Source organism: Vicugna pacos, chromosome 14, assembly GCF_048564905.1.
Source record: "Vicugna pacos chromosome 14, VicPac4, whole genome shotgun sequence".
Lineage (NCBI taxonomy): Eukaryota > Metazoa > Chordata > Mammalia > Artiodactyla > Camelidae > Vicugna > Vicugna pacos.
The window spans coordinates 73,410,316-73,437,534 of NC_133000.1; the positions used below are offsets into that span (position 1 = coordinate 73,410,316).

Sequence of the window (27,219 nt, forward strand, 5' to 3'; positions counted from 1 at the left end):
CTTAAAGGGGCCGCGACGCTCTCTTGGCTGCGTCGGCGCAGACGGCGTTCAGAGAGGGCTGCGGGCGGCCAGGGGCCTCCCGGTGACTGACCGCGTCCCCATTCCCGTCCCCGCCCCTGGGGCGGCCCCGCCGCCGTCTGGGAAGGGATGTGGAGAAGCCGTGTCCGTGTCCTGCCCTCAGCCTCGGGCGCCGCAGAGCCGAGCCCTGGACGCGCCGCGGCCGGAACGTCTGGGTGAGCGCTGCGCGGCGTTCGGCGCTGGGCCTCGGGTGCGGCCTGAAGTGCGGCCCGCGGGGCTCCCTCCCGGGCTCCGCCCCGGGGTCTCTCCTCCCTGGGGCCTCTCCGCCCCGAGCCTGCCTCCGCCGGGGGTCTCCTCTCCCCTCCCCGGGGGTCTCCTCTCCCAGCCTGGCTCTTCGCTCAGCCCCGGCCCGCTCGCCCCCCTCCTCCTGGCGGTGCGCGGGGACGGTTTTGCACCTGCGGGCCCTTTTCCAGACCCGCGCACCTGGCGGTGGCCCCAGGATGGCGGTGGAGGTGCGGCCCCGGAGGGTGCGGTGGGGGCGCCGGCGGGAGCTGCTCCGCCCGCCTTGAGTCGCTGGTGAGGCTGCGGACGCCGCCAGCCGCCGCCTGGACCAGTCGGCACCCTCCGGCGTCAGGTGTGCGGCGTGAGCGGGCCCCTCGCGGTCCCGGCTCCACACCTGCCCCCAGGCTCCTTTCGGGTGTCGCCGTCAGCGCCTGAGTGCAGGCCTGGGGCTCGAGCGTGCGCTTATCCAGGTACAAGGCGGCTTCGCCTGGTCCCCGGAAATGGGGACGCACGGTGAGCGCCGCGAGTGCGTCTCCCGCGGGGTCCAGCTGCTCCGGGCGGGCGCTCCGAGGACGGCTCCGGCGGTGGGGAGCTGCGCTGGCGTGACTGCGGAGAGGGGGCTTGCAGACCGGCGCGCGTCTCCGTGGCAGGTTGCTGCTGGTCCCGAGGAACGGTGTCAGCTTATGATTTTAGTGCTTTCCTAAGTGTAGAAGAGGCAGGAATCCGGGTTCCTAAACGTTTTCCCTGAAGTGTAACTCGGTTTTGCCTGCTTTTCCCCCAGCACAGGATGCCTGGTCCCGTATTCCTTGTGGGCTGCGCTGTGGGTCAGCGACTCCAGCGCCTGACGACGTGACATCGTAGAACCTGGTGGGAGGGACGTTTTTAGTTGACAGCCTTCTCACATTTATACGTTTTTCTGATCATTTTTTGGATCAGAGTGTCCGAATTTCTTTTATTAGTGTCTCAGTGATTAGGTTACTTAATGAAATAATTGTATTTTGTAGGGTTTGGTTAACATGAAATACTTTTTTCTTGTTTGTATTTTTTCCTTCCTCTCCCCCTTTCTTACCTCATCTCCAGTTCCTTTACTAACACGAATCAACCATAAGTTGTATTTACAGGGTTGTAAGTGCTTTATTTTAAGAAGTACACTGTACTTCATTCAGTTTGTTAAAGGGTGAAGTATGCTCTTCAAGGAAGATCCTCCGCAAGTTACACTGAGGTGGGCTCCTTCCACTGGGGGGTCTCTTCTCTCCCTTAGGCCTTTCCACAAGCTCCTCCTTCGTTACCTGTTTCCTGCCCGACCTGGAGGTATTGGAGGTGTCAGGAAGGAATTCTCATTTTAAACCGTCTGCTACAAACACTCCTCAGTTTCGTTTTTTTAGAGGTGTAACTAGTGCTATACCCGTTGACCTGTTCCAGCCACATCCATACTGCTTGTTCCAGAATTTCCTGCCCAGAGCCCGGGGTGGGCACATTCGGGACCAGGTCAGTGCCCCCACACTTAGGGCCCGGGTTCAGCTGGGTGGACAGGGCACCTGGGGCAGGCTGTCTCAAGAGCCTGGCCAGTCAGCCTCTGCCCAGCAGACAGTGGCTGCTATGCTAGTGAGTTGAATAAACTAGATTCTTTTGCAGCAGTTTGACCCTCCTCAGGGTCCCTCCTGCTGCCTTGTTACAGCCACTGCCTCTGCTTCCCAGACCCCAGACAAACACAGAAAGTATTTGTTTTGAAAAAATGTTTAAAGTGACCGTCCTGAAGACAGGCTCTAATTCTTTCTTTCTTTTGAAACAGTAGAAGCTTAGCAATTAAATGAGTCATTAAAATAACAAGTCAACCATATTGCCAGGCTGTGATAGGTCAATTATTTATTTTTAAGGTGGTAACATTTACTTTAAGTTGTGTTAAAAGCAAACTCGAGTAATTCCGACAGCCCCTTCTCATTCACCTGCCTCAGCGGGGAGGCAGGGAGTTCAGAGTCCTGGATGTGTTAGGTCTGTGTAACGTTAGGAGCCAGCGTATCTAAACCTGAATTGCAATGGAAGTCTCCTGACTTTTTAAGCAGAATACTGAGCCAGAACAGTCCTTAGTGGGTGACTTTTGATTGCCATTCTGAACATTGGCCGCTCTCCCGTCCTCCCGTGGTGATCTTTCCAGGGTCCGTTGAGGTGTGTAGAGCAGTCAGCGCTCCCCAGACCCCGGGGCTGCTACTGTTGGCTGAGTTCTTTTGTGTTCTCATAAGCTCTGTTTGGTCTGCACTTTCTACTGGCGTCACTTCTCGGTTTGATCAGAATTTTCTCTCTAGAAACACACTCTCACTTTTGCTGCATCTAATCTTCTTTGCCTGGGAAACCAGATTAAACTCATTAGACTTTGGGTTTACAGGTGAAATTAAAATAATAGATATGTTGTGAAATAAACAAGTCCTGTGGAAACAGCAAGTTTTGTTTTATTTTTGGAGTAAGGACTCGGGCCTAGTGGCTGGGTTTAGGGATGTGTTTTAGAGCGTGTCTTCCCAAGGTCTCCTGTGGTGGTCACTCCTCCCTTATGCCTGCCCCCCATCCCCACCCCGCTCTCCTGCCTGTGAGGCAGTCCTGTCTCAGTGGCCTTGCTGATGCAGCTTCCACCTGCCCCTTGATCGCCCTCCTCTGGGCGCTGCCCACCCGAGGGCCTGGGGCTCGCGCCCAGGGGGCCTGTCTGTGCCCTGCAGACCTGGATAGATTTGTATGTACTTCTCAGGGAGAGGACCAGGAGTCGGGAATCGGACACAGAATGTGCTCTTGGTCATTGTATTTTGTGGGGTTTTTTCTTTTTTCTGTCCTTGACATCTTGCTAGCATCTGACTGTGATTGATGGCGATTTGGACAGAATTCTGGGTGACTCTGGGAAGCCAGCAGCACAGCAGAGCCGGTCGGAGTAGCTCAGTTTCCCCTGCGCACCCACAGCGCTGGCTCTCGGAGCCGCTTGCCTGGGTGGGGAGCAGGTGGTGTTTTCTGGCCTCTGATACACAGACGCTCTTAGATAGAGTTGGTTTTTGTCTTTTGCACAGGGTAGATTTAGGAGATACATGAGGCTGAGTTTTCCTTAAAAGAATTGCCTTTCAATTTGGATGTAACCTTTCATCTCCACTGTCCACCAGGTATCACACCCTGTGACGCAGTATTTGACTACAGTCCAGCTGTAATAAATTGTTCAAATGTGAATGTTAACTTAGGAAAAATGACGTTTTCCTCAGAAAAGTGATCGTTTTTAGTAATTACTTAAAACTTTAATCTCAGTAATGAGTTGTTCAACTATATGTGACCATAAATCTCTTTCAGCTCAAAATGTGCATCTAACATGCAAGCCAAGCTCAGCAGACGTCTTTGGACTGCGCTGCCCTGTCCTCAAGGATCCAATCATGTGGGGCTTGGGAGGGCTCCTCCTGTGGCTGCTGCTCCCGCCCCTTCCCCTGCCAGCGGGCGCCGCGGAGCATGAGGAGGTGGCGAGGCAAGCCATCAAGTTGCACCGGGGCAGAGGGGTGGCGGCCACCCAGGGCCGGCGGTGGGTCCTGGATGGATGCAGGAAGCTCTCTGGGCTTCTTCGCCAGAAGGCTGTGGTTCTTAACAAACTGAAAAATGCAATCAGAGCCGTGGAAGCTGACGCCAGCCTCTCGGATGAAGAGAAGCTGTTCCAGGTGCACACGTTTGAAATCTTCCAGAAAGAGCTGAATGAGAGTGAAAACTCAGTCTTCCAGGCCATCCACGGCCTCCAGAGAGCCCTGCAGGGGGACTACAGGGATGTGGTCAACATGAAGGAGAGCAGCCGTCAGCGCCTAGAGGCCCTGCGGGAGGCGGCCATCAAGGTCGGTCCCGGGCGTGGGCCGTGGGGTGCGGTGGCAGGTGGGAGCCGTGCGGGCCTTTTGCGGCCCAGCAAAGGCAGGAGAGTCAGTCCCTTTCCACAGAGACTTCGCAGATCTGCATTTGATCCCTCTGCATCTTCCCGGATGCCTTCTTCGAGGTGGAGACCCCAGGCACTTAAACTCGCACCTCATGTCATCCCAGAAAACTGATGGGAAATAAGTCCCTTGTAACTGCGGCCAACATTTCCAGTTTCTGACTAGAATTCCTTGTAGTGTGAGGGTCCACATACTGAAAACAAAAATAGTAAAGTTTGTCTTAAACAAATATATGCATTTGAATTAAAGATTTTGGTGAAGTATAGTTTTAAAATGATGAGAAGAAGCTGTCCCTGTGTCGCGTGTGATACTTGTGCAGCTTTCAAAGCTGTCATTTAACCGTCCATTATGTGCCGGGAACTTTAAATATACAAGCGTCATTTCATCTTCATAGAACGGCTGTGGCATCATCACACAGCCTGAAAAGTAGAGGAGACACAAACTTAGTGAACTTCCTTTTTTAACCGCACTGCGGTGTTTTTGGTGGAAGTATGGTACTAGGTAATAGCTGGTCGGGGTGGCCGCCAGCTTGACTGGGCGTCTCGTCTGGCGTGTGTGCCGCGCAGGCTGCGTTGTTGTGCGTTTTGGGAGATAGACCACAATGCTGTCTCCAGAGCAGGGGCTCCTGCCTTACCAGATCCTTTGGGCAGTTGAGACATTAAAAGTTTTCAGTTTTAAAGACGGATTTTTAGCGGTATCGATTTGAGGTAGTTTTAGTATAAAACCAGCGCAAACATGAGTGTGGGTGATACTGATCCAATATGCGTGCTTTCTACGACCCACATGAACAGTGTTTCCACTGGCGCTGGCCCTCGTTTCTGCCTCTGAAGGGTCCAGGCAGCAGCATGGGGGGGGGGATTGGTTGCTGAGTGGAGATGTCCAGGCCGCCACGCGCCCTGGGGCTGCCCTTCCGCTCACGGTGCCGGCTCTGCCCACCTCTTTAAGTGTAAATACGTGCTCTAGTAGCAAGGCTGTTGCTTTAAGGCAGCTTGAGTTTAGATGGTTGTGGAACGTATATGTGTTAAAACCTCCTACCAGCAGCGTCCATCAGTTTTGCGAGTAATTAACGCTGTCAGGTTCTTCTGGATTATTCCCCTTTGTAACTTGGAGTTTGACTGTGTGTGTTCTGCTTGGAAATTTACAGCTGAATCGTCCAGTGCCATAGTGGTTTCTAAAGTACAGCTGTGCCTCTGCGCATAGTAGGCGCCGCGCCTGCAGTGTAACTGTGTTTGGGGAGTGGTGGTGTGTGAGGCGGCGGCCGTCAGAGTCGACCTAGAGTCGTGTGCTGCCTCGTTGACGTGTAGTGTGAGGAGTGTCCCCGGGATGGTGCTCTGTACGTGTGAGGGACCCGGGCCCTCGGCTTCCCTGACGTTCATGCCCAGGAGGGCCCTGGAGAGTGTGTGTCCACGCAGGGCCCGGCCGGCCAGCTGGGTGGAAGCCGTGTCCTGGTTTGCTCCTTGGTAAGCGCTGCTCTCTGTTTCTCAAAACGACCAGGAGGAGAGGGAATACGTGGAGCTTCTGGCAGCAGAAAAACGTCAAGCTGAAGCCCTTAAACACCTGCAGCATCAAAACAAGAGCTTATCCATCCTTGACGAGATCCTGGAAGACGTGAGGAGGGCGGCCGACCGCCTGGAGGAGGAGATAGAGGAGCATGCCTTTGATGACAACAAGTCGGTGAGTGGCCGCCGCCCTGCCCGCTGGACTCCCCAAGCGGGCGTGCCATGGGGCTTGTTCGTGGGTGTGTTTTGAGTGCAGCTGGAACGTGAAGAGGAAAGCGCTGTGTGCCTTAGAAGGTGATGGCGTGGCCTAGCAGAGGGACGCGGTGTCCCCCGACTGCCCCCGTGTTCTTGTCCACCCCCCGCTCCGTTTCCAGGTTTGCCCTCAGGCGGCTCGGGCTCTGGTCTCAGGGAAGCCGGGCCGGGCCAGTCGGGATCGGGGTGTACCTGCCAGCGGAGTAGCCCGCTCCTCCCATGAAGCCGTCTCAGGTCTGAGGCAGGCTGTCAGATGCTCACCCGTTATAACAGATTCCAGATTCTTTAGAAAGATGAGACTTGAGTCCAGAGGTTGACTGTGTGTTGGCGGGGGGACGACCCAGAAGAGGGTTAGGCAGTGATGACAAACCAGAGCAGATTAGCACCCTGGAAGCTCTCCGAAGCCCATGCTTTAAGGCCATTTATGTTGGCTTCGCTATGAGGCTTATGATGAGCCCAGCCTCCGGCCCTGCTGTCCTCCCGAGGTCAGGAGTGGGGCTGAAGGTCCACCCTCAGAACTGGCTTGTTCCTCTGGTGACCAGCCCCATCCTGAAGGTACCTGGGTCCTTTCCAGCGTTACCTGGCTAATAGCAGCTCAGGTAGGGTCAAGAGCGGCTTGCCATGAACAGCAAGAAGCTCTTTCTTGACCCCTATTGTTCTGGTGTGATTTCAGGAACTGGGGACAAAAGACCAAAGGTAAGAAAAGGTGTTTCCATCGGTCTTCATCACTCAGGAAGTTACCTGGGTTTGGGAGCTGTGAGCCGGGAAAGGGGATGAAGACAAGATACCTATTTGTTGCCACAAATGACAATGTCACACACCGAGTTAGATGATGTGGGTGTTTGGAAGTAGCAGAAATCCTGAACACATCCATCTTTAAATCACTTTTTTAAGTGAAAAATTTTGCCTGATTTTCTAATCTGTTGGTCTTTTGCCACACTTGACAGAATGCTAAAATCATTCCTCTGTAAAGGGTTTACTCTGAAGTTTGAACTTGAAAATGTCTCATTTGCAGCAACATGGATGCTCCCGGAGAATGTCATTCTAAGTGAAGTAAGCCAGAAAGAGAAAGAAAAATACCACATGAGATCGCTCATATGTGGAATCTAAAAAACAAAAACAAAAACAAACAAACAAAAACAAAGCATAAATACAGGACAGAAATAGACTCACAGACAGAGAATACAGACTTGTGGTTGCCAGGGGGGTGGAGGGTGGGAAGGGATAGACTGGGAAGACAAAAAAAAAAGAAAACGTTTCATCGGTTTTAGTAACGTAACATGGGTCTTTCTTACAGGTCAAAGGGGTTAACTTTGAGGCGGTTCTGCGGGTGGAGGAGGAGGAGGCCAGTTCCAGGCGGAACCTCACGAGACGGGAGGTGGAGGAGGACCTGGGCCTCAGCATGCTCATCGACTCCCAGAACAACCAGTACATTCTCACCAAGCCCAGGGACGCCACCATCCCGCGGGCGGACCACCACCTCATAAAGGTCGCCCGCACTGCCCCACCCAGTCCACTGGGGGTGGGGGGACGCTTCATTTTCTGGGCGTCACACAGTGGGGCACAGCCTTCTCCTAACAGGTTCCACTGGAATTGTTTTCTGTGATTTGAAACATTTTCTCTCAATTTAAAAATTTTTTCCAAGAGACTAAGGCATTTTAATATTTAAAGTTAAAATTAATTTACTTTTGAGAATTTGGAAGACTTTCGAAGTTAGGAGTTGCTGTGATGAGGTCAGAGCTTCGACGATCTGAAAGCCCTTTTCACTGGGTGGCTCACTCTACCGGGCAGAGAGGTTGGGCTGTGACTTGGCGTGCGTTTGTCCAGGTGTGTCGTGCGGCCGTCTTCTCCAGTGGTGCCACTGCCACGGGGCTGCGCCCTCGGGGCGGGGGGCAGGCCTAGTGGGAGGACGTGGGATGACTTCAAGTTGATGGTGTGGTTCCAGATCAGTGCGTTTGGACCCAAGTGAGTGACAGGCGTGAAGGTGACCGGTGCACCCTGCTAGGGACCTGGATAAGTTGCTGGGTCTCCAGCAAAGCTCCCTGATGCTGGAATCTGTGCAGGAAAAGAAACCAAGGCTAAGAGTCCGCTCTTAGAGACGCTGCCAAGACCAGCGGGCTGCAGGGGACGAGCGGTCCCCACGGGCTCGTCCTGAGCGCTGACCCCGTGTTGGCTGTGTTGCGTCGGCAGGGCTGTTGCCATCCTTGGTTGTGATGGGGATGGAAACGGGGAGGGGCTGCGTCTGAGGATGACGCGTCCCCGGGAAAGGGTGGGGCTGCTGCTTCCCCGTTGGTAATTGACATGCCTTCCGGGAGACATTTTGAGGCTGTGACTCTCCTGCTCCTCGTCACACTGTGACCAGGAGCTTTAGCACAGCTGATGGGTCTGCTCTGAATCAGTTGTCACTGTGATGGTCACGTGGTCTTCGTGGGGGGAACAGTGGTGAGGGTGCCCCGGCCCCGAATGCTGAGAGGAGGTCAGTGCTCCCAGTCTCACGGGGGCCGAGATGGAGCCCGAGCTGGCAGGCACTTCTGACCCCGAGGAGCCGGACTCATCTGCTCCCAGGACATGCGAGCGCCTCTGGCCTCTGCATCAAAGCCCCGTCCACCTGCCGACTCCATGAGCCCCCTTTCTCTGGCCACCTGGTACAAAGGTTGGGTTTCTCATCTGTCTCTTCTTATGTCAGGACATCGTCACCATCGGGATGTTGTCCTTACCTTGTGGCTGGCTGTGCACCACAATAGGACTGCCCACCATGTTTGGATACATCATCTGTGGTGTGCTCCTGGGACCCTCGGGACTCAACAGCATTAAGGTAAGAACAAAACCTAACTGTTTAATATCTGGCGAACTTGAATTAATGAAGATAGCAGTTTCTTATAAAGAAGGTGCCCTTTGAAGTTTCGTAAGAAATCTCTCAAGCATAAGAAAGTCTTTTTCTTCATTCATTCATGAGTGACTTGACCAAGGGAAATGACCCTGTTCATGTGTTTAAGATTCTGTTTGCAGTAATGTGATGGACTTGGTTGTTCAGACACTGAAAGGGACTAAAAGTGCTGGATTAACGTATTTTTAAAACATGCTTCACCCGCTGAGAAGCTGTCATGGTGAGGACGACCCAGCCGAGGTGTGGGTGTCATGAGGCTGCTCTATGCCGGGGGCCTTTGTGAGCAGGTGGGCGTGGGCTGTGTCCTTTGCTGAAGACACTTTTGGACAGAAACGACAGATTCCCAGGCCTTTGTGGGCTTCAAAATGTGTCCCTAAAAAAACACAATTTGGACAAAATGGAAAGAGAATGCCAAGAAAAGGTGTGCTGGGTCCCACACGGAAGGAGCTTCTGGTACAGGAGGCGGAGAATAGGCGACAGCGTCCTCAGAACCTCTCTGATGACTGGGGTGGGTGGCTCCACCTGCAGCCTCACCCTGTCTGATCCCACACCTGTGTTGGGGCTGGAGGGCCTCTGAGCTGAGGGTCCCCACACAGGCAGCGCCACCTAACCCTGACAGCAGGCAGGCCTGGCCGGCGGGGACTTGCAGCCACCTCCTCCTCCAGGCAGGTGGCCTCTGGGAAGCGTGGCTTTAATTCAGTGTTTGAATAGGTAATTTTCACACAATCAACACAGTATGAAAAGCTGTAGGTGAGAACCCTTTGCCTGCCCTTGACCCAGCTTCCTCTCCAGGGTGTTTGCAAACAGTAGCAAACAAAATGTATTTTCCCCTTCGTTTTGTCTTAACGGCACAGACACTGCATAAGCAGATTCAGGCTAAGTAAGTAGGTAACAGATCCAGCTGGACACTGTGAATATTCCATTTCCCAATAGATCACCTGCACCGTGGAAGAACAATGTCATTACGGTAGCTGCGGATGCAACTCCAAGAGCCGACTAGCGGCCGTGGGGCGGTTAGTGGAGGGAGAGTAACTGTACCGAGTGTCTGTCCTCTGCTAGGGAGTTAACGGGCTTCCGCTTTGTAGGTCGGGAAGTACAGGTGTAGGTGTGTTACTTTGAAGTCACGTTACAGCCCAATTTAAAAGGGGGAAAGTAGCAGAGAGGAGGCATAACGCTCAGAAGACATGAAGACAGAGCGAGCCTGGTGTTTCATGACGATAGTGTGTGGAGTAAGCTTCCCTCTGAGAGGCTGTCGAGGAGAAAGTGCAGTAACGAGACTGCGTGAGAGTAAAGCGACTGAGGCAGCTTGGACGTGCAGGGAGGGGGTGCGGGTGAAAGCGGGGCGGGGTCCGAGGCGTCGCAGCCGGCAGACCGCGGGTGCCCGGCGGGGCACAGGGCACAGGAGTAGCCGGCGTGGCGGGTAAGCACTACCCTCTGCGGGAGTGCGAGGCTTGGAAAGCACACGGCACCTCCAAGCCCCTGCCGTGCGGTCAGATGCGTCCCGAGAAAACCCCACCCAGAGGAGGGTAGGACACCCTGCCTAGGCAAGCGCTGAACTCGGGCCACCGCCTCCCCGCTCCACGGAGGACGCGCGGGAGAGGCGCCAATGGAAACAACAGTGGCAGTTAGTGACCTTGGAAACAACTGATCATGAGCTAGTTCCTAGAAAATAAATGAAAACACCCCTCCAACTAATCAAGAAAAAGGAGAAAAACCCACCAGAATCGGGAAGCCCAGGTTATCTCAGACACAGAGGAAAGCAGGGTTTTGGGTGGGGTCCCGCTGAGTCTGTCAGGACAAGATTGTTTGTGAAGCACAGGTGACCTGTGGAATGTGTTGAATCAGATGGTCTTAAAACTCTCTTGTTTTTCAGTCGATCGTGCAGGTGGAGACGTTAGGAGAATTTGGCGTGTTCTTTACTCTCTTTCTCGTTGGCCTAGAATTTTCCCCAGAGAAGCTGAGAAAGGTGAGTCCTGTCGGTGTGACTGTCATTGCTCTGTGTGAGCCTCGGCCCCTGCTCGCTGTTTACGCTGGTTTGTGACTTGCCTGGCAAGTTAAGTGTTTAGGACAGAATGTGACGTTTTAGTTTGACATTATTTTGGAACAAACTTCAAAAGATAACAGTTTTTAAAAAAAAGGTGAAAGTTCAATGAGTAAATGAAATTAGCTTTCATGTGACTAATTCTAAAATAAGTCTGAGAAATGATACATTCAGTCACTTTTGGGGGCCCCTCCAAGAAGGTCCAACACCTTCAGAGGCCATAGTATCACAGGAATTGAACATCCCGTGTGTTACCCTGGGAAAAAATTCCTGGTTCTAATTCCTAAGTAAATGGCAGGTTTTGGCTTCCTGTTCCATCACTGTAAAACGAGGTGTCTGAGAGGTCAGTGGTAGTTGGGACCGTGTGTGAATAAACACTGAAACAGTGGAAGCAGCACTTCCTCCTGAATGTGTTTGCTTTCAGAATTATTGGCTTGAACGCTGCAGTGTTTCAGGATGGAAGTGAATTAATGAGGAGCTGGTCTGTCTTTGCACAGACGCACACAGAAGAGGGAAGGCTGCTGGGGGGAGAGAAGGGCGGCTGGTTACAAGCCTGGTCCCGCCCAGTTTTGCCTCCAGCTTAAGGAGGACGCCAGTGTCCCGGGCTGGACCTAGTTGCTCGCCACACTCATGTCCTTTCTCTGAGCCTCCCGCTCCCGCGTCTGTCCGAGGGGAGACTTTAGTACGAGCGCCTTGGGCTCTGTTTTAAAGCTAACCCGTGAAGGCGGTCAGCTCCTCGTTGCAGCGTGTTATACGCGAGCTGAAGCAGCCCGAGTCCCCTGGCTAGACTGTGGCAGAGCTTCTTGCTGGAGGCGACGCAGCCGTTACAAATACTGCAGGAATGGGTAGTCACAAAGGGGGACATGTAAAAGTGCCAGAACGCTACATTCAAAAGAAAACCGTGGGCCTTCCGCGTGACTCCGGCAATGCACCAGGAGCCCAGACGCACGGGAAATAACGCCCCCGGCAGCCGCGGGTGCCCCCCCCCGTGCTCTCAGACCCTCTGGGACGCCAGGCGTCCCTCCACGACGAGCAGCAGCGAGCTTCGGCCGAGGCCTGGTCTGCCGTCCGGGAGCAGCTGCTGCGGTCCTGCTGGCCTCCCCATCCCCCAGCGCCACCTCCTCTGGCCCCGTCTCCTCGGCCTCCTCCTTCCCTAGTAGAAGCTCCACTGTCCCGTCAGCTGCTTATTCTCACCTCCTTTCAGCGTCCTCCTTGCTGGCCGTTCAGAGTCGGGTCCGTGTTTTCTCCATGTGCGTTTGTGTCTTTTCCACTTCTGGCAGGGTTACCTCCACATCTTAATTTCTGAATCCAGAGTTTGAAGAAAATTGGCCACTTTCCTGGGTCTTAAGGAAAACTGGCCGAATTACTCCTGTGACCTCTGGGGATGTGTGTGCAGCAGCAGGGGCAGAGGGAACCCGGCGGGGACACGGGGCCTCCAGGGTCTCGGGGGCAGGGGTCCCCTCACGGCAGCTCTGAGGAAGCACGGCCCCATGGGGGGCACCGCTGGCTCCTCTGGGTGAGCTGCGGGATTGGGAGCGAGGCGGGCGGCGTCACTGCACGGCCTTCTCAGCCCCAGCGCCTGCATCGTGGGGAGACGCGGGTTTCATCTCGTCTGGACTGTGACGGTATGTTTCCTGGCACTGTAGTGGTCAGTGTTGGATGAGAGAGTGGAGTTCCTCAGTGTGACGTCTGCTACCTTCATCAGCGTGATGATGCTCTGTGGCGCTCTGGGGCTCTGCATCTGGCGACGCAGCCTGGGGGTGGGTGGCTTGGGAAGGCACATCTGCGTTGTGAGTTAGGGGAGAAGCTTGGTTGGGGAACAGGCCCCTGTTGGGTGCCTTTCGGTCTAGGGTGAGCTGGGGGTCTCTAATGTCCCCTCGGCTCTGACGTCCTCAAGTGCCAGAGACACCGGCTGCCCCCTGCCGGGCAGCCCTGACCCTGAGCTGCACTGGGAAGGTCTCCCGGCCTCCCTAGGCCCGTGGACCCTGGGTGCAGACGGTCTGCTTCGGTTTTCCTTTCATTTCTCAGGGGTATGTGACTGACACAGCTGTGGAGCAGCCTCAGGTGAGCGCTGCGATTGTCCTGAGCTGACAGGACTCCTGCCCTGTGGGTCCCCCGGGCGTGTGTCCAGGTGGGCGCTATTCAGGAGGGTTTGGACGTACCTCCAGTTGCTGGAAGGCTCTTCTTAGGTCATTGGTGAAACCCCCAGAGGCCTGACGGAAAACCAGTCAGACATGCCTGAGTTGAGGAAGTCCTCCTTGTCCCCTGTCCCTGAGGACACACTTCTGTCCTGCCCACTGGTGCCCTCGACTGGCGTTTATCTGCAAGGCCCCCGGTGCCTGGTGCCCCCAGACTCCTCCTCACGTAGGTGCGACATCACTGGAGGTGGCGCGTGGTTTCTTCTGGTACCTCTTCCTGCTTGAGGACTGGCGTTCCAGACACTGGTGGCTGCTCACGTGGGTGTCAGGCACTGTCTGCAGTCTGCATGGTTCCTGCCCCGGCAGGGCTTCTGTTTCAGGGTTTCTGAGGATGTGTGGGGTTGTTGGCAGGAGTCCTGGAAATCTGAACTTTTGAGAAACAGCTCTTGAGGGTGGACCTCTCCCCTCCTGATAGGACAGTGGGGCCTGGTCAGCCAGTCACAGCTGAAGATGGATAGCGCTCCATGTCGGGGCTAGGCCTCTGTTCAATTACCTGTGGGCTTCTGCTGTGTGGCCTGGGGCTCCTGTAGCTCATTTCCTGAGGTCAGACACCCCCGTGGTGGGCGAGCAGGTGGCAGCTGTCCCGGCTGTGGTGCCACCGTGCCTGGCGTGCCGCCCTGTGTTCTCTCCCAGGTGTGGAAGATCTCCCTGCAAGGGCCCTGCTGCATGACGCTGCTCATGGTGGCCTGCGGCCTGTTGTGGGGACACGCTCTGCAGATCAGGCCCACTCAGAGTGTCTTCATCTCCACCTGCCTGTCCCTGTCCAGCACGCCCCTGGTGTGCAAGTTCCTGGTGGGCAGTGCCCGCAGCGAGAAGGAAGGTGGGTGGCCGTGTGCTCTGCGGTGCTGAAGCCGTCACTGCTGTGTGAATCTGCCCCAGAGGCCTGCTCCCCACGGGGCCACCTGGTGGCTGTGGACACCTGTGCTTGCGTCCTGCCAGGGACCCGTTCCCCCAACCCCTCTGGACTGAGAAAGAGCCCTCTACGTGCTCGTGAATGTGGGTTGTTTGGGCCCCACTTAAAAGAAACGAATCTGTGTTGAAAACCACCCTTTGGAATGTGGGTCAATGTGACGCCCACCTGCAGGGCCTCCTCACCTGGAGGTGGTGAGTGGAGCCTGTCAGAGAAGACCCTGCTGGGGGGCCGGGCGTGTCTGGCACTGCCCGGCAGGTGAGGCGGGAAGGGGTGGCCAGGTCACTCTTGACCAGTGGGGGGTGGGCACGATGAAATGGGCGTCAGTGTCCAGGCCGGTCCTGTTCTTGCTTGCCGCGCCACCTTGTAGTGAGGTGGTTCTGTAACTACGCAGCAAGTGACGAGTGAAAATAAAATATCCTGGAGGTTCTCTTTACAAAAAATTGTTTAATCTTTAAAATGTTTCAGTGTTTGTTCTCAAGAGGTTTTAAAGTGTGTATTCTTATTAAAAGTATCAAAATTATTTCAGTTATTTTGAAAATGTGCACAATGACTGTTTTCACCTGAGACGCTGTAAAGTGAGGCTTCTCCCAAGCAGGCGACGTGGACTACAGCGCCGTGCTGCTCGGAATGCTGGTGGTGCAGGACGTGCAGCTGGGGCTGTTCATTGCGGTCATGCCCATGCTCATCCAGGCGGGGGCCGCCGCACACTCCAGGTACGGACTTTACTTCACATCACGGTTTGTTTTTCTGGTTTCAAATCATTCGTTTGTCAAAATACAACTTAATATGTCTTTCCAAAGACTCAGTGAGAGCCTACGTGGCACAGGTGAGAGGCACAGAGTAGCAGTGGAGTCACACTGCGTGGGCTCAGACGCTCACCTGTGCATCGTGGGCCGACTACCAACCTCACGCTTCCTCGGCGTTGTCACTGTAAAGTGGAGATGACAGCAGTACTCACCTGGTAGGGGAGTTAGGGGTGAGTGAGCTGAGACGTGAAAGTGCTTGGAACACACCTGGACGCTGTGTGTGTGCGTGTGCGTGTCTGTGAGCTTTGTGTGTGAGGGCCTCCTCGTCACCGTTTCCCCAGTCCTTTCCGTTTCTGGATGAAATAATCTGAAACCGACACTGCACTTGCTTAGGTTCACATGGAGAGAGAAGCCAAATGGGAAAAATAAATTAAGCCAGGAAGTTGTGGGTTGTGATGCACATGCTGTCATGACGAGTACCTGCGAGGGAATAAATGCACCTGGAAGACAGCGGGCGCCCTGCCAAGCGTAAAGGTAGACTACGCGTGGGTGGGCTGTGAACCTGAGTTTGTTGTGAGCAAGTACACTGCGTGCGTGTAAGTACCGTGCTTTGCTTCCAGAGGCTACGCTTGTTTTATCTGTGACAGTAAAATGATAGCGTTGGTCAGAAACGGGCAGGCCTTTTGAAATTTCTCTCAGCAGCACTGGCATGCTGAGGTCCGTCGCGTTTACTGTACTGCTGCCTTCCCCCCCTTTTTCTTGCTTTTTCGTGCGCTGGCTAGACGCTAGCACTTGTTGAGTCAGACGGCGAAAGTGGACGCCCTCGCCTCCTGCTGATCTTACAGGGAAGGCGTTCGTTTTTGCACCGTTCAGTATGACGTTAGCTCTGGGATTTTTGTAGATGTTCTTTGTCAAGTGGAAGGAAGTTCCCTTCCAGTCCCAGTTTGCTGAGAGTGTTTATCGTGAAGGGGTGTTGGATTTTGTCAGGTGCTTTTTCTGCGTCCTCTGATAGGAGCGTATGGTTTTTCTTCACTAGCCGATTTACACTGAGTGATTTTTGAAAGCTGAACCAGCCGTGCATACTTAGAATAAATCCCACTGGTCATGATCTACATGGAACTCTTTTTGTGCGTTGCTTCATCCAATTTGCCAGTATTTCATTGAGTTTTTTATGTCTGAGTCCACAAGAGATACGGGTTTGCGGTTTTCTTTTTCTGTTCTCTTTTTATGTGGTTTTGGTATTGGGGTAATAATAGGTTTATAAAATGATTTGAGAGGTATTCCTGCCTCTTCCATTTTCTAGAAAATATTGTATAAAATTACTGTTAATACTTTGTTAAATGTTTGTGGATTCTCCAATGAAACCATCTGGGTCTTGAGATTTCCTTTTGTGGAGTTTTCTTCAATTACGGATTCAGTTTGCTTAGTACTTACAGGGCTATTCAAATTATCTACTCATATTGTTGGCTGGGGCTAGTCTGGTTTTTTGAGGAATTGGTCCATTCCGTTTCATTTATCAAATTTAAATGCAAGGAATTGTCTCTAGAATTTCTTTATTTTCATTTTGGTGTAAGATCCGCAGTGATAGCCTCTGTTCATTCTTTATTAATCTTTTCTCAGAACCAGCCCCTTGTTTCATTGACTTGTCTCTTTGTTTTTCTGTTTTCAGTTTCATTGGTTTCTACCCTCATCTTCACTGTTTCTTTCCTTCCGTTTGCTCTGGGTGTATTTTGCTCTTCTTTTGTAGGTTCTTGTGGTCTGAACTCAGACCACTGACTTGAAACTGTCCTTCTCTTCTGCTTTAAGTATTCAGCGCTGTAAACTCCTTCACAGCACTGTTAGCTGCACTCACTTACTTCTATCCATTGTGTTATTTTCATTTAGTTAAATGCATTTTTAATTTTTAAAACCTTTCCTTTGACACTTCCTCTCTGACCTGTGGCCTCTTTAGAAGTATGTTGCTTATTTCCAAGTGTTTGGCGGCTCTGCTGTCTTTCATTGTTGATTCTGGTTTGGGTCCACTGTGGTAAGAACACACACTTTGTGTGATTCCAGTTCTTTTGAGTTTGTTGAGGTCCATCTTGTGGCCCCGGACCTGGTCTGGTAAATGCCCCAGAGTCACTTGAAAGCGGAACGTGTGTTTGGCGGTGTTGTGGAGAGTACTCACGCTGTCTGTCGGGTCCCGGGTGCTGGCTGTGTGCTCGGGTCTGTGTGCGCGCTCGCTGGAGCTCTGCCGCTTGACGAGGGAGGCGGTGGTGAAGCCCAGTTACAGCTCCTGTCTGCTGCTACTTTGGGTCCCGTCAGCTTTTGCTTTGTCTCCTCAGGGGCTCTTTGTTTGGTGCACACACATGTGGGACCGTCTCGTTCTCCTGGTGGGCAGCCCCGCTTGTCACTCTGTAGGACCCCCCGTGTTTCCAGTGACTGTCCTGCTCTGAGACCCACTTTGTCTAATACTAGCTTTTTTAAAATTGATGTGCTCAGTGGTGCACCTGCCCCACCCTGTACGTCACCCGCTTATGCCGTTGTGTCTGAAGTGAGTTTCTTACAGACGCCACACTGTTGGATGGTTTTTTTGATCCGCTCAGCAGATCTCTGCCTGTTTTAAGTGGTGTGTTGAGACCGTTGACGTTTAAGGTAATACTGCTGTGTTAGGGTGTGAGGCTCTCACTTTGTTGTTTGGTTGTTGCTTTGTTGTCTCTGTTTCTTGTTCCTTTTTTTCATTATGCTTAGCTCCCTGTGGGTTATTTCTAAGGGTCCATCTTGATTTGTTTGCAGTGTCTGAATAATTGCTTCGTGTGATTTCTTTGTGGCCGCTCGCGGCATCGCAGCGCCCCCGCAGCTCACTCAGCCTGCCGCCTGCGCCTGGCTGCGCGTGCAAGGTCTCCCCAGCTCCCATGCGGTGGGGTCCTCCTTTTCTCTTGGGGCCCTTTGCTCCCCCGCTTCTTAAACGTCATCGTTGTCTTTCTCTACTTAACGCTGAACACCACGTCAGCTGGTGCTGAAAGCCGCGTCACTATCAAGCGGGGCGTCTCCAGCTCCCGGGAGCGTGGCTGTCCTACTCGCTCCTCTTGCCCGTCCTCTCCTTCCTCCCTCTCAAGTCCAGGTCTCCTCCCGCCTGGGGACTCGGTCAGGTCACTCCTGCTGCCGCTGGCGGCGCATCCTCTCGGTTTCCTTTGTTCCTGGTGGGCGCGGCCGCCGGCCCTCGGTCTGCAGCAGACGTTTCCATGCCTTTCGGAGCTCGGAGGTGCACTGCTCCCCCGGCCTCCGTGGCCCCAGAGGGGAGCCGGCTCAGGCCCGTGTTTCTCCACAGACGGCGCACGGCTGCTTTCCGGCGGCTCCAGGGAGTTTCCCTTGCTTTTAGTTTTCAGAAGCTTGGTTATGACGCGTCTTGGTGTCCTGGTTTGGGCTCCGCAGCAGACACCGATTGCAGGCGTGCGTTTCCCACAGTCACGGAGGCTGGAGTCCGGGATCAGGGTGCGAACCCCCCGACCTGCCCTCCCACTGTGTCTCGGTGCAGGGGAGGGGGGCTCAGAGCCCTCTGGTCCCTTCTCGCAAGGGTACTCATCCAGTCGCAGCCCCTCATGACCACGAGGAAGCCTGTCAGCTCCCAAAGGCCCCTCCAGCGACCGCACCGTGGCTCCGGGGCTGGGGTGGGGGATGCGTTCAGCCCCGACGCCCTCTGGTTGATCCCGTGTGGTGCTCGCTCGCCTTTGAGGCTGGGGGTTTGTAGCTCCTGCCCGATTTACGGGTTTTGCCTGTTGCTTCCTCAGGACTGTCAGCCCCTCCTGCCCTCTCCTTCTGGGGCTCTGCCTCTGAGACACGTTTCCATCTGTCATTCCGACTTGATGAAGTCTGTTGGTCTGTCCTCAAGCTCCCTGGTCCAGCCTCTGGCACCCCCCTCCACAAGCCTGTCCAGCAGGTTTCGTCTTGTTTGGTTGTATGACTTGCACGTGAGTCTTTTTGTAACTTCTGTTTCTTTGCTGAGATGTTCTATTTTTTCATTTGTTTCAAGATAATTTTTAATTGCTGTTGGATCATTTTTACGATTTAAAATGATGTAGAATCTTTGTCAGACCAGAGAACACTTGTCCTGACGTTGGAGCTTCATCAAGCTGTGGCTTCCCGAGTCTTTGTGTGATGAGTGGTTTTCAGTCGTGTCTTGGATGTTTCATATCTTATGAGTCTCAGATCCTTTAATCATTTTTTAAAGGCAGTGGTGGCACAGCAGTGTGGGGCCCCTGATGCCACGAGTCAGACACTGAGATGGGCGTGCGGGAGAGATCACGGCCACATTCATCCTGATGGCTGGAAAGTGGAGTGGCCCCCACACCCAGCAGCTGGATGAGTAAACGTGCTCTGCCCACACAGGCCGGCGTCCTCCCACACCAGGAGGGACGTGGAGCTGATGCCGCCCCGTGTGGAGCCCTGGTCCACGCGAACAGCAGACTAGCGGTTCCCGGGCCAGGGGCAGGGAACGGGGTCAGTGCTCAGTGGCATAGGTGGCAGATACGGTCAAGGCTGAGGTGATGGTTGTACAGCTTTGTGAATATGCTAGAAACCACTGCATTGTATGCTTTAAATGAGTGAATCTTAAGGAATGAGGTTTATATCAAAGTTGTTAAAAATTATATTCAGTATTTTATCTACGTAAAGAAGAACACAGAGACTAGAAATAAACGAGGTGTTAATGGTTTTTCTGCTGGTAGACTAATGATTACTGCGATTCTGCTGTCTACTGTATATACGTCTCTGTATGACTTGGGAAAACCTCTTTTCCAATTTTGATAACCAGGAAAATTTATGGTAAAAAAAATTTAAAGAAATAAAATCAGTTGCAATGTTAATATGAACATTGCCTCGTTATCGAGCTTTATTCAGAATTATTCTTGATCTGTCCTAAAAGAAAGAACTTCTTCCCTCCAGACGCTTCACAGGTGAAGAACAGGACACGGGGACTGTGACGAGAACATGTCTTTAAAAAAAGTAATTTGAATTATTAGGATTAAAATCTTGCAAAACCATAGAAGTTCTACAAGAAAGTGTGGATGAAAGCATTTCCAAGTATTGAGGGTGGGGGGGCCGTTCTACTTCAGGCAGAACACAAACCCCAGGAGGCGTGAAGGACCAGAAGGGTGGCCGGTGTCATGAAGTCTTGTATTTTGTTTAAATACACGTGCACCCGCACAAACACGCATACACAGGCACACGGACGTGTGTGCACACGTGTACAGGAGCATACTTGGTCAGCAGGTCAAAGACAGATGGAAAAGAGGTGTTTGTACACGTTGTGTCTTATTTTTTAAACTGAAGTTTAGTTGATTTACAGACAGAGGGTTATGTTTCCTATTTGATAAAGATCTACAAATTAATGAGAAAAGTGAGACTGACCCAGCTCACATGCAGGTGAGCAGGGAGAACAGGCAAGTGCGAGACGCTCCCCGTCCCACCGAGGAGGGGCCGGCGGCCCTGCTCCCTGCCGCGACGCGATGCCCGGGGTGGGGCCTGTTGAGCGTGGGCCGCGCACGAGCTAGCCCACAGAAGCCTGTCCAGCACAGTAGAACCTGCCCGCAGACGCAGGACACAGACACGTGGTGCTGGCAGCTGGTGCCGCACGTGCTCGGCTACTCCCGGGAGCAAAGCTCTTGCCGACGCGGGAGCAGGTGGAGAAGTGAGGACACAGGATGGGGTGTCCTCATCGTGCACGTGCAGTACGGGTGTAGGGCACAGGTGACACTTGAGCTAGTGGGAACGTCGCAGGGTCGTCTTTAAAGAGATTGGGTTGGGCTTCTCGTGTGTGTGTTTCTGAGCTGGTTGGCAGCGTGTGCGACAGACAGGGGTGCTGGCTCTGAACACAGGCCTGGCGTGGAGCTGTGTGGGCCTGGAGCCGTCACCGCGACATGGGCTCTGTTGGGATGGCGCTCCTGTACCAGCTCACTAAGGCGGCCCGACCCCTGAGCAGCTGTAACTGCGGGCTGAGGTGGGACGGCACGCCTATCTAGGGACTGGGACGGGTGGGCGGTGTGCGTGAAGGGCCCACAAGCAGACTTCCAGTGTGGGCAGGAGCCAGGCAGAGGGTCACAGCAGGGGAGGGGGCGGGAACGGCTAGGACCACTTCAGACGGCAGGGCCTCTGAGGCAGGAATGTGCAGGCACAGACCCTGGGGAGGGGGCCTGTTGAGGAGCAGAGGGGCCGTGGGGAGGGGCAGCCTGGGGTCGCGGGAGCGGAGCGCTGGGTACGGGGGTCCAGCCGTGGCCGCTGGGGTTGGGCAGGACTTCGAGCCCATCCTGTTCCTGCCGGGTCTTTGGACCTGCTGTCTCGCATGGACTGTCTGTCCTGAGCATTAAGAGGCCAGTGTGTTCACCGCACACACCCTAGGACGCGTCTGGAGCTGCGATCATTGGCCTGACTGCGGGGGTGAATTCTCTTTTAGCAGCCAGATTCACAGTCTTCCGTCAGGAACTTTTAAACCAGGATTTCGGGCTGACTGGTTTCCTAAATACAGTGGAGAGCTGGGGCCAAAAAAGCACGTTGCTATAAATGCTGCAAATACTCCACATGCCTTTCTCCTGAGGGTCTTTCGCTTGAGATCGTAAGAGCACATTGAGCTGGGAATAGCGTATTCTGAAAAGAGCCTAGGACAGAGTCCTCTCCATGACTGAACAGACATAATGCTCAGAGTTCTGGCTTGGGATAAGGGGACGCTTTTCTGAAAGTCGCGGGGATCCCGGCCTTGCTCGCTGTGCTGAGCCCACAACAGTGTCTCCGCGCAACGTTGCCTCCCAAGACCTTCTGTCTGCCGTCGACTGGGACACGTGAGCTGAAGGCCAGGAGCCAGTGCGCCCGTGACGCGTGCTCACTGGAACGCAACTCGGCTTCTGTATTTAATTCAAGTAACTTACTTTCTGAGATTAATGCTTGAGGAATTTTACTTTAACATTCAGAAATGAAGCCTGTGCGGTTTGGGTAACTTGTTTTGTGGTGGGAGAGGAAACAGCAAAGGCTGTCGCATGGTGAGTGGGCCTTTCTCTTCCACAGCGTGGCCGTGGAGATCGCGCGGCTCCTGGCCTTGGCTGGCCAGACCCTGCTGTCGCTGGCCGCGGTCCTGCTGCTCTGCTTGGCTATGAGGACGTTCGTCGTGGGGCCGTACTGCCGCAAGCTGCACGCGGAGAGCAAGGGGAACAAAGAGATCCTCGTCCTGGGCGTCTCCGCCTTCACCTTCTTCATGCTGACGGTAACCCTCAGTGCCTGCCTTTTGTGGTCCGCCGCTGTCGGTTCCTCAAGAGCCCGTGCTCGATTCTCCGTCTTGTTTTACCTGAACGCCGTTAGCGTTCTATTCTGCGCATCCCGTGCCGCCTGGCAGTGCTCCCCGGGTCCGCGGGCGCCTGCTGGGTGAGCCCTGGGGCGGCGCCCGCCCCGCTTCAGCTCTCTGTCCATCCTACCTAAGTGGGAGGAGCATCTGGGGACAGTCGTCAGTTCTCTGTGACGAGAACCTTCTTCCCCACGATGTGGGCGGCTGAGCAATGAGGCTTGTTTTGGAAGCAGCCTTCTCATTTGAAGGACAGCTTCTCGTGAGGGAGTCGGGGCGATCCTGGGAGACCCCGAGATGTCTGAGCTGTGTGGGATCAGCAGACCACAGAGTAGCCCCCAGAGAGACGGAGGCTCGGGGTCACATGGACACCCAGACCCGCCTCACGCGTCTGGACACTCAGGTCTGTGATGGACCCTTGTTTTCACATTGCTTCCTCCGATTGTTCGGGCTGTGTCAGACAGGAGTTGACAGCACAACTCTGAGTTGTCCCCACCGGCCCTTGGGTCTTCTCTACCCCGTGTCCCCGGAGCCCTGGCCGCAGGTGCCGGGCTGGCGAGGTGCAGACGCTGAGCTGCCGTGTGACAGGCGTTAGGAGCCGAGGGGAGTGAAGCTGTGTCCACTGGGGCCCCGTGTGTTCCTGGGGGCCCCTTCCGGGCGAGTGTGGCCCCAGGACCGGGCCCGTATGGGGCCTGCATGTCCGCGGCTGGTTTCCCTGGGTGGCTGAGCCGGTCCCCTGCCCGCGTCCTCACTGACACGAACTTCGGGGGCCGTCAGTCCTGTTGGGGGCTTCTTGTCGGCCTTGGGGGTTTCATTTCCCCAACAGCCAGCGAAGTGAGCACTCTGTGCTCCCCGGGGACGGGCTCCTGGGGACAGGCTCCCCGGGGACGGGCCTGCTAGCGTTTTCAGGTTGTTTCCTATTGGTTACCTACTTACTCATCTGTGGCTTTTATACGTTCTGGCAAATTTTTGTCAGTTTTTTTTTTACTGAGATGAAATTCACACAGCAGATTCCCTGTTTCAACCAAGTCAGTGTGCAGTTCCGCGGTTTTTGGCATATTCACGATGCAGTGCAGCCGTCATCGCCGTCCAGCTCCGGCCACTGTCGCCCAGAAGAACTGTGTCCCTGTTCTGCCTGCCTGGGCCCTGCAGAGCCGCATTGCTGCCCTCCTTTCCTGCCACGCCGCTGCTCGTGGAGACAGCCCACCAGGTCCAAGGGGCCGGGGTGGCCCTCCACTGTGCGTGTGCCTGCTGTGAGGCATGTGCTTCCCCCTAGGTCACCGAGCTGCTGGACGTGTCCATGGAGCTGGGCTGCTTCCTGGCCGGAGCCCTCGTCTCCTCCCAGGGCCACATGGTCGCCGAGGAGGTTGCATCCTACGTGGAGCCCGTCCGCGACTTCCTGGCCATCGTGTTCTTCGCATCCATAGGTGACCTCCCCCTCCGAGGAGACGCCACACTGGCGTCTGTTTGCGCAGGCTCCCATAGGAGCTGGTCTCAGAAGGGGAATCTTACATAAAAGCAGGGGACGTTTGACCCCAGGGACGTAAATTAGTTGGTCATCCTCCTTGGTGGTGCTCAGTGGGTTGACGTTGGAGCGTCAAAACGAAGTCTGGGAGGAAATCCTAACTTTAATACAAAAACTAAACTGGTGCTGCCTGGAGTCCCCGTGTCTGGGTCTCTAGCTGGTAAGGGAGGCTGTGGTCACACCTGCGGTCACAGCACGTCTCTCTGGCACCTCCCTGTTCGCGTGCCTGCACTGGGCCCGCAAGGCCCCAGGAGACCCCGAGGTTCACATGGAAATGGGAGGGGGGTTGCGCTGAATCACCAGGCTCTCTGCTGAGAGTCTCTGGGTGAGAGGGCGGGTTTGGACACCCTTCTTGTCCCTGATGGAGGAGGGGACACCAGGGCCTGGGAGGCTGGCCCCCGAGCCCAGCACGTGACACATCCGTCCTGCAGGTCTTCACGTGTTCCCCACCTTCGTGCTGTATGAGCTGTCCATCCTGATGGTGCTCACGCTGTCGGTGGTCGTCGTGAAGGTACCAGCCCCCCTGTGGCCCTGACGGGAGGTCACCTGTTGTGGTTGTGCCGGCCACGCAGTGCGCCTGCTGCCTGCCTGAGCTGCGCCGTCCCCCTAGCACCACTGAGCCGTGCGGGGCTCTGGGAGCAGGGTGATCCTTCGTCTCAGGACTTGTGCTGAGAACGTGGAGTGAAAAAGTGGGAACTGGAGGAACCGCTTTCTGGCTCCTCCGGGAAACCTGCCCTGTGATTTGACTCCTATCCTGAGTGAGTCTGGGAAACCACTGCCCCACCCTGTGAGGCAAACGGGCTTTTTAACAGCCACTTCCCACCTGTCTGTTCTCCGGGACGACACATTGTTGAGGTGGGACGGGTGCCTGCTCAGTAGCCGCCTGGCTTTGCGGTTATGAAACTGACCCGATGTTTCCAGAGTCCCTGGCGGCTGTGGAGCTGCTCCACCCGCTCCCAGCTGTTGACGCTGGCTTTCGCTTACGTCTTATGAAAAGTAAACCTTCCATTCTGAACGCTGCACAACGTTTAGTGCTACGAACTTGGTTTGGTGGGAAGGCCTCGCTTCTGCTGGTGAACCTGAGCCCCTGCTTCCCAGGGCCCAGGTGGTGTATCTGGACAGTCTCTGTCGGTTGGTGTGTCCCCCTGTGGGTGGGGCTCAGGGCTCTGGCCAAGCCAGTGACCAGCCACCCTCACAGTTTGTCCTGGCAGCCCTGGTCCTGTCCCTCCTCCTGCCCAAGACCAGCCAGTACATCAAGTGGATCGTGGCCGCGGGGCTGGCCCAGGTCAGCGAGTTCTCTCTGGTCCTGGGGAGCAGAGCGCGCAGAGCCCGGGTCATTTCTCGGGAGGTGAGTCTCTACCCACCTGGCTGCTGGCGGCAGGGGTCAGGGCAGGGGTGGGCTCGGGGGTGAGTCCCCGGCTCACCCTGCACGACGCTCCTTCTGCAGCGGCAGGTGTGTCAAGAGGTGGGACGAGGTCCCTCCGGGGCTTCCCGTGAGGGATGAGACCCGCCCTCACAGCCAAGGCCCTAGCTTGCGTATCGGTGGTGCTGAGGATCGGGAAGGTGTGCAGTAAATGCCATCTGACCTGCACCCTCGGCGCCCAAGACCAGGCCGGGGTCCCGTCTGCTGAGGCGACGCCGGGCCAGGCCCGTGGGTTTGTAGGCACACGGCCTCCTCCGCAGTTGCTTCTGTTTGAAGCTACTTGTGACCTTGGTCCCCTTCCGCCATCTGGGCTGCTTTTCGCCCCTTTGGAACTTGCAGGGCTGGATGCTTGAAGCCAGGACAGGGTCTGCCCCCTGCCCCCACCTTAGGCCACCCAGTCCTGCTGCTGAAACAGCCCACCCGCTGAGGGACGCCCGCCCACCTGCCCCTGACAGGACACGGGGACGCTGCTGGACTCAGACTGAAGCAGTCTGCGCACGTCTCAGTGTCAGGGAGAGGGCGCACAGGGGTCGGGGGGGTGGGCGCACCTCTTCTGAGCAGGGGTGACGCAGCCGCACCTGTTGCAGGTGTATCTCCTCATCCTGAGTGTGACCACGCTCAGCCTCCTCCTGGCCCCGGTGCTGTGGAGGGTGGCCATCACCAGGTGTGCGCCGAGACCAGAGAGGCGGTCCAGCCTCTGAGCACCCACGGGGCCCAGTGGACGTCAGGGTCTGTTGCCCACGTCCTGCGACCTCCTACATCGGACTGGGCCCTCCGCTCACAGGTCCTGGTGTCGCTGCTGAGTTTCGGAATCTCCCAAGCAAGCTGTCGCGCTCAGCTGACGCTGCACCTCCTTCCTACAAACTGCCTGGACTGTTTGCCTGGATGTGCCTTTTCCTGAAATTATGTTAACTTTTTAGTATTTCATCAGTTTGTGTTCTTTTGGTAAAGAAAAAAATGGAGGCTTTTTTATTTATTGTTGAACTTTACTTATAATCTGTCAATATTTGTTATTAAACGTTTCTGTGATGTGAAATTTTAATTCTGGTAACGGGTTTGGAAGGTCACTTCTAATCCTTAAAGCCAATGTTTTCTAAAATAAGACAAACGTCTTATAAACATCTACTTGCTTTTTAGCACAATTTTAAGTAAAACACTTTCATGTCAGTTTTATTAGGTATGTCATTCTTTTGAAACGTTTAGTTTCGAATCATAAGAATATGCGTTCTTTAATAAAGATCATTTATGGTCACAGTCAATTAATGGAATGTATTGAAAATCTGTTTTTCAGTAGGTTTTTGTGTTCAACTAATCTTTGCCAGTTTTTTAAGTTAGGTTCCACATCTCACTCCGCTGCTGTGGAGGTCAGATGAGCACAGAGCTACTCACGCGGCCTGAGCTCTAACTTCGGATTCCAACTGTAGTTTGGCGATTGTGTGCCCTGTCTTAGGAGACCACGCAGCTGAAGCTCTGATCCTGACGAAGATTCCTCTAAGGGCTACCTGAGTGGAGATCTCCTGGAAGCAGCGGCCTTAAGAGCCCAGCGGCTTGACCGGGACTCTTGCAGGGACAGGCACGTCCGGTGTGATCCGGGCGGCCGACGTAAATGGTGAGCTGCAGGAAAACAAAGCGCGTCAAGATGAGGTCAGGCGTGTCTGGTGCGAAGCCAGTCGGTGGAGAAGTGATGTAACGTCCCTGTTCTTAGGCACTGGCATTGGCTTCACTCATTTCTAAACCGGCCGACCCGTGCTGCTCCCTCCGGGTCCCGCGCAGGCGGGAGGCACCCGGGCAGGGCTGCTCCGCGGAGGGCCCCCCGCCCGTCACATGGTGCCTCATCTGTCCTCAGGCCACCCCCTGGCACCCACGGCGGGGCCAGGAGCCCTTAAATTGCGCCGAATGAGACCTGCTCCATGTGCTGACTTCAGATTTTCCCCGAAAGCGGAGTTAACATCACTGTCAGCGGCCCAGACGGTTGGGACTCCCCACAGCTCCCCCCACCCTGCTCCAGCCCCAGGACCTGGCCTCTTCCCCTCCTCCCGGTGGTGCCCTCACCCGCACCTCTGGTCCTTGCCACCCAAAGCCATGCTCCCGTCTGCCCCGCCCTGGACCCGCAGCCCCTCCCGCCCAGATTGGCTGAAGGCTCGGAGCCCTGCCTCCCCCCTCCCCCTGTGCTGGGGCTGCAGGCTGCCCGCCG

At 54.9% G+C, this 27,219-nt stretch overlaps 1 protein-coding gene across 2 annotated transcripts; it reads left to right on the forward strand.

Annotated features, from left to right (window-relative positions):
• The first annotated feature begins 6 nt into the window (after positions 1-6).
• Positions 7-25,858, forward strand: TMCO3 (transmembrane and coiled-coil domains 3). 2 transcript variants are annotated; one of them, XM_072976586.1, is made up of 14 exons: positions 7-233; positions 1,723-1,788; positions 3,619-4,142; positions 5,730-5,909; positions 7,284-7,475; positions 8,673-8,801; positions 10,747-10,839; positions 13,746-13,932; positions 14,621-14,738; positions 21,807-22,002; positions 23,354-23,504; positions 24,034-24,113; positions 24,801-24,950; positions 25,613-25,858. In XM_072976586.1, the coding sequence occupies exons 3-14, from the start codon at positions 3,699-3,701 to the stop codon at positions 25,724-25,726; spliced, it is 2,034 nt and encodes a 677-aa protein (XP_072832687.1). In that variant the 5' UTR covers positions 7-233; positions 1,723-1,788; positions 3,619-3,698; the 3' UTR covers positions 25,727-25,858. The 2 variants fall into 2 exon arrangements, with proteins under 2 accessions (XP_072832687.1, XP_006218262.1); XM_006218200.4 differs by lacking the exon at positions 1,723-1,788.
• Positions 25,859-27,219: the final 1,361 nt, after the last annotated feature.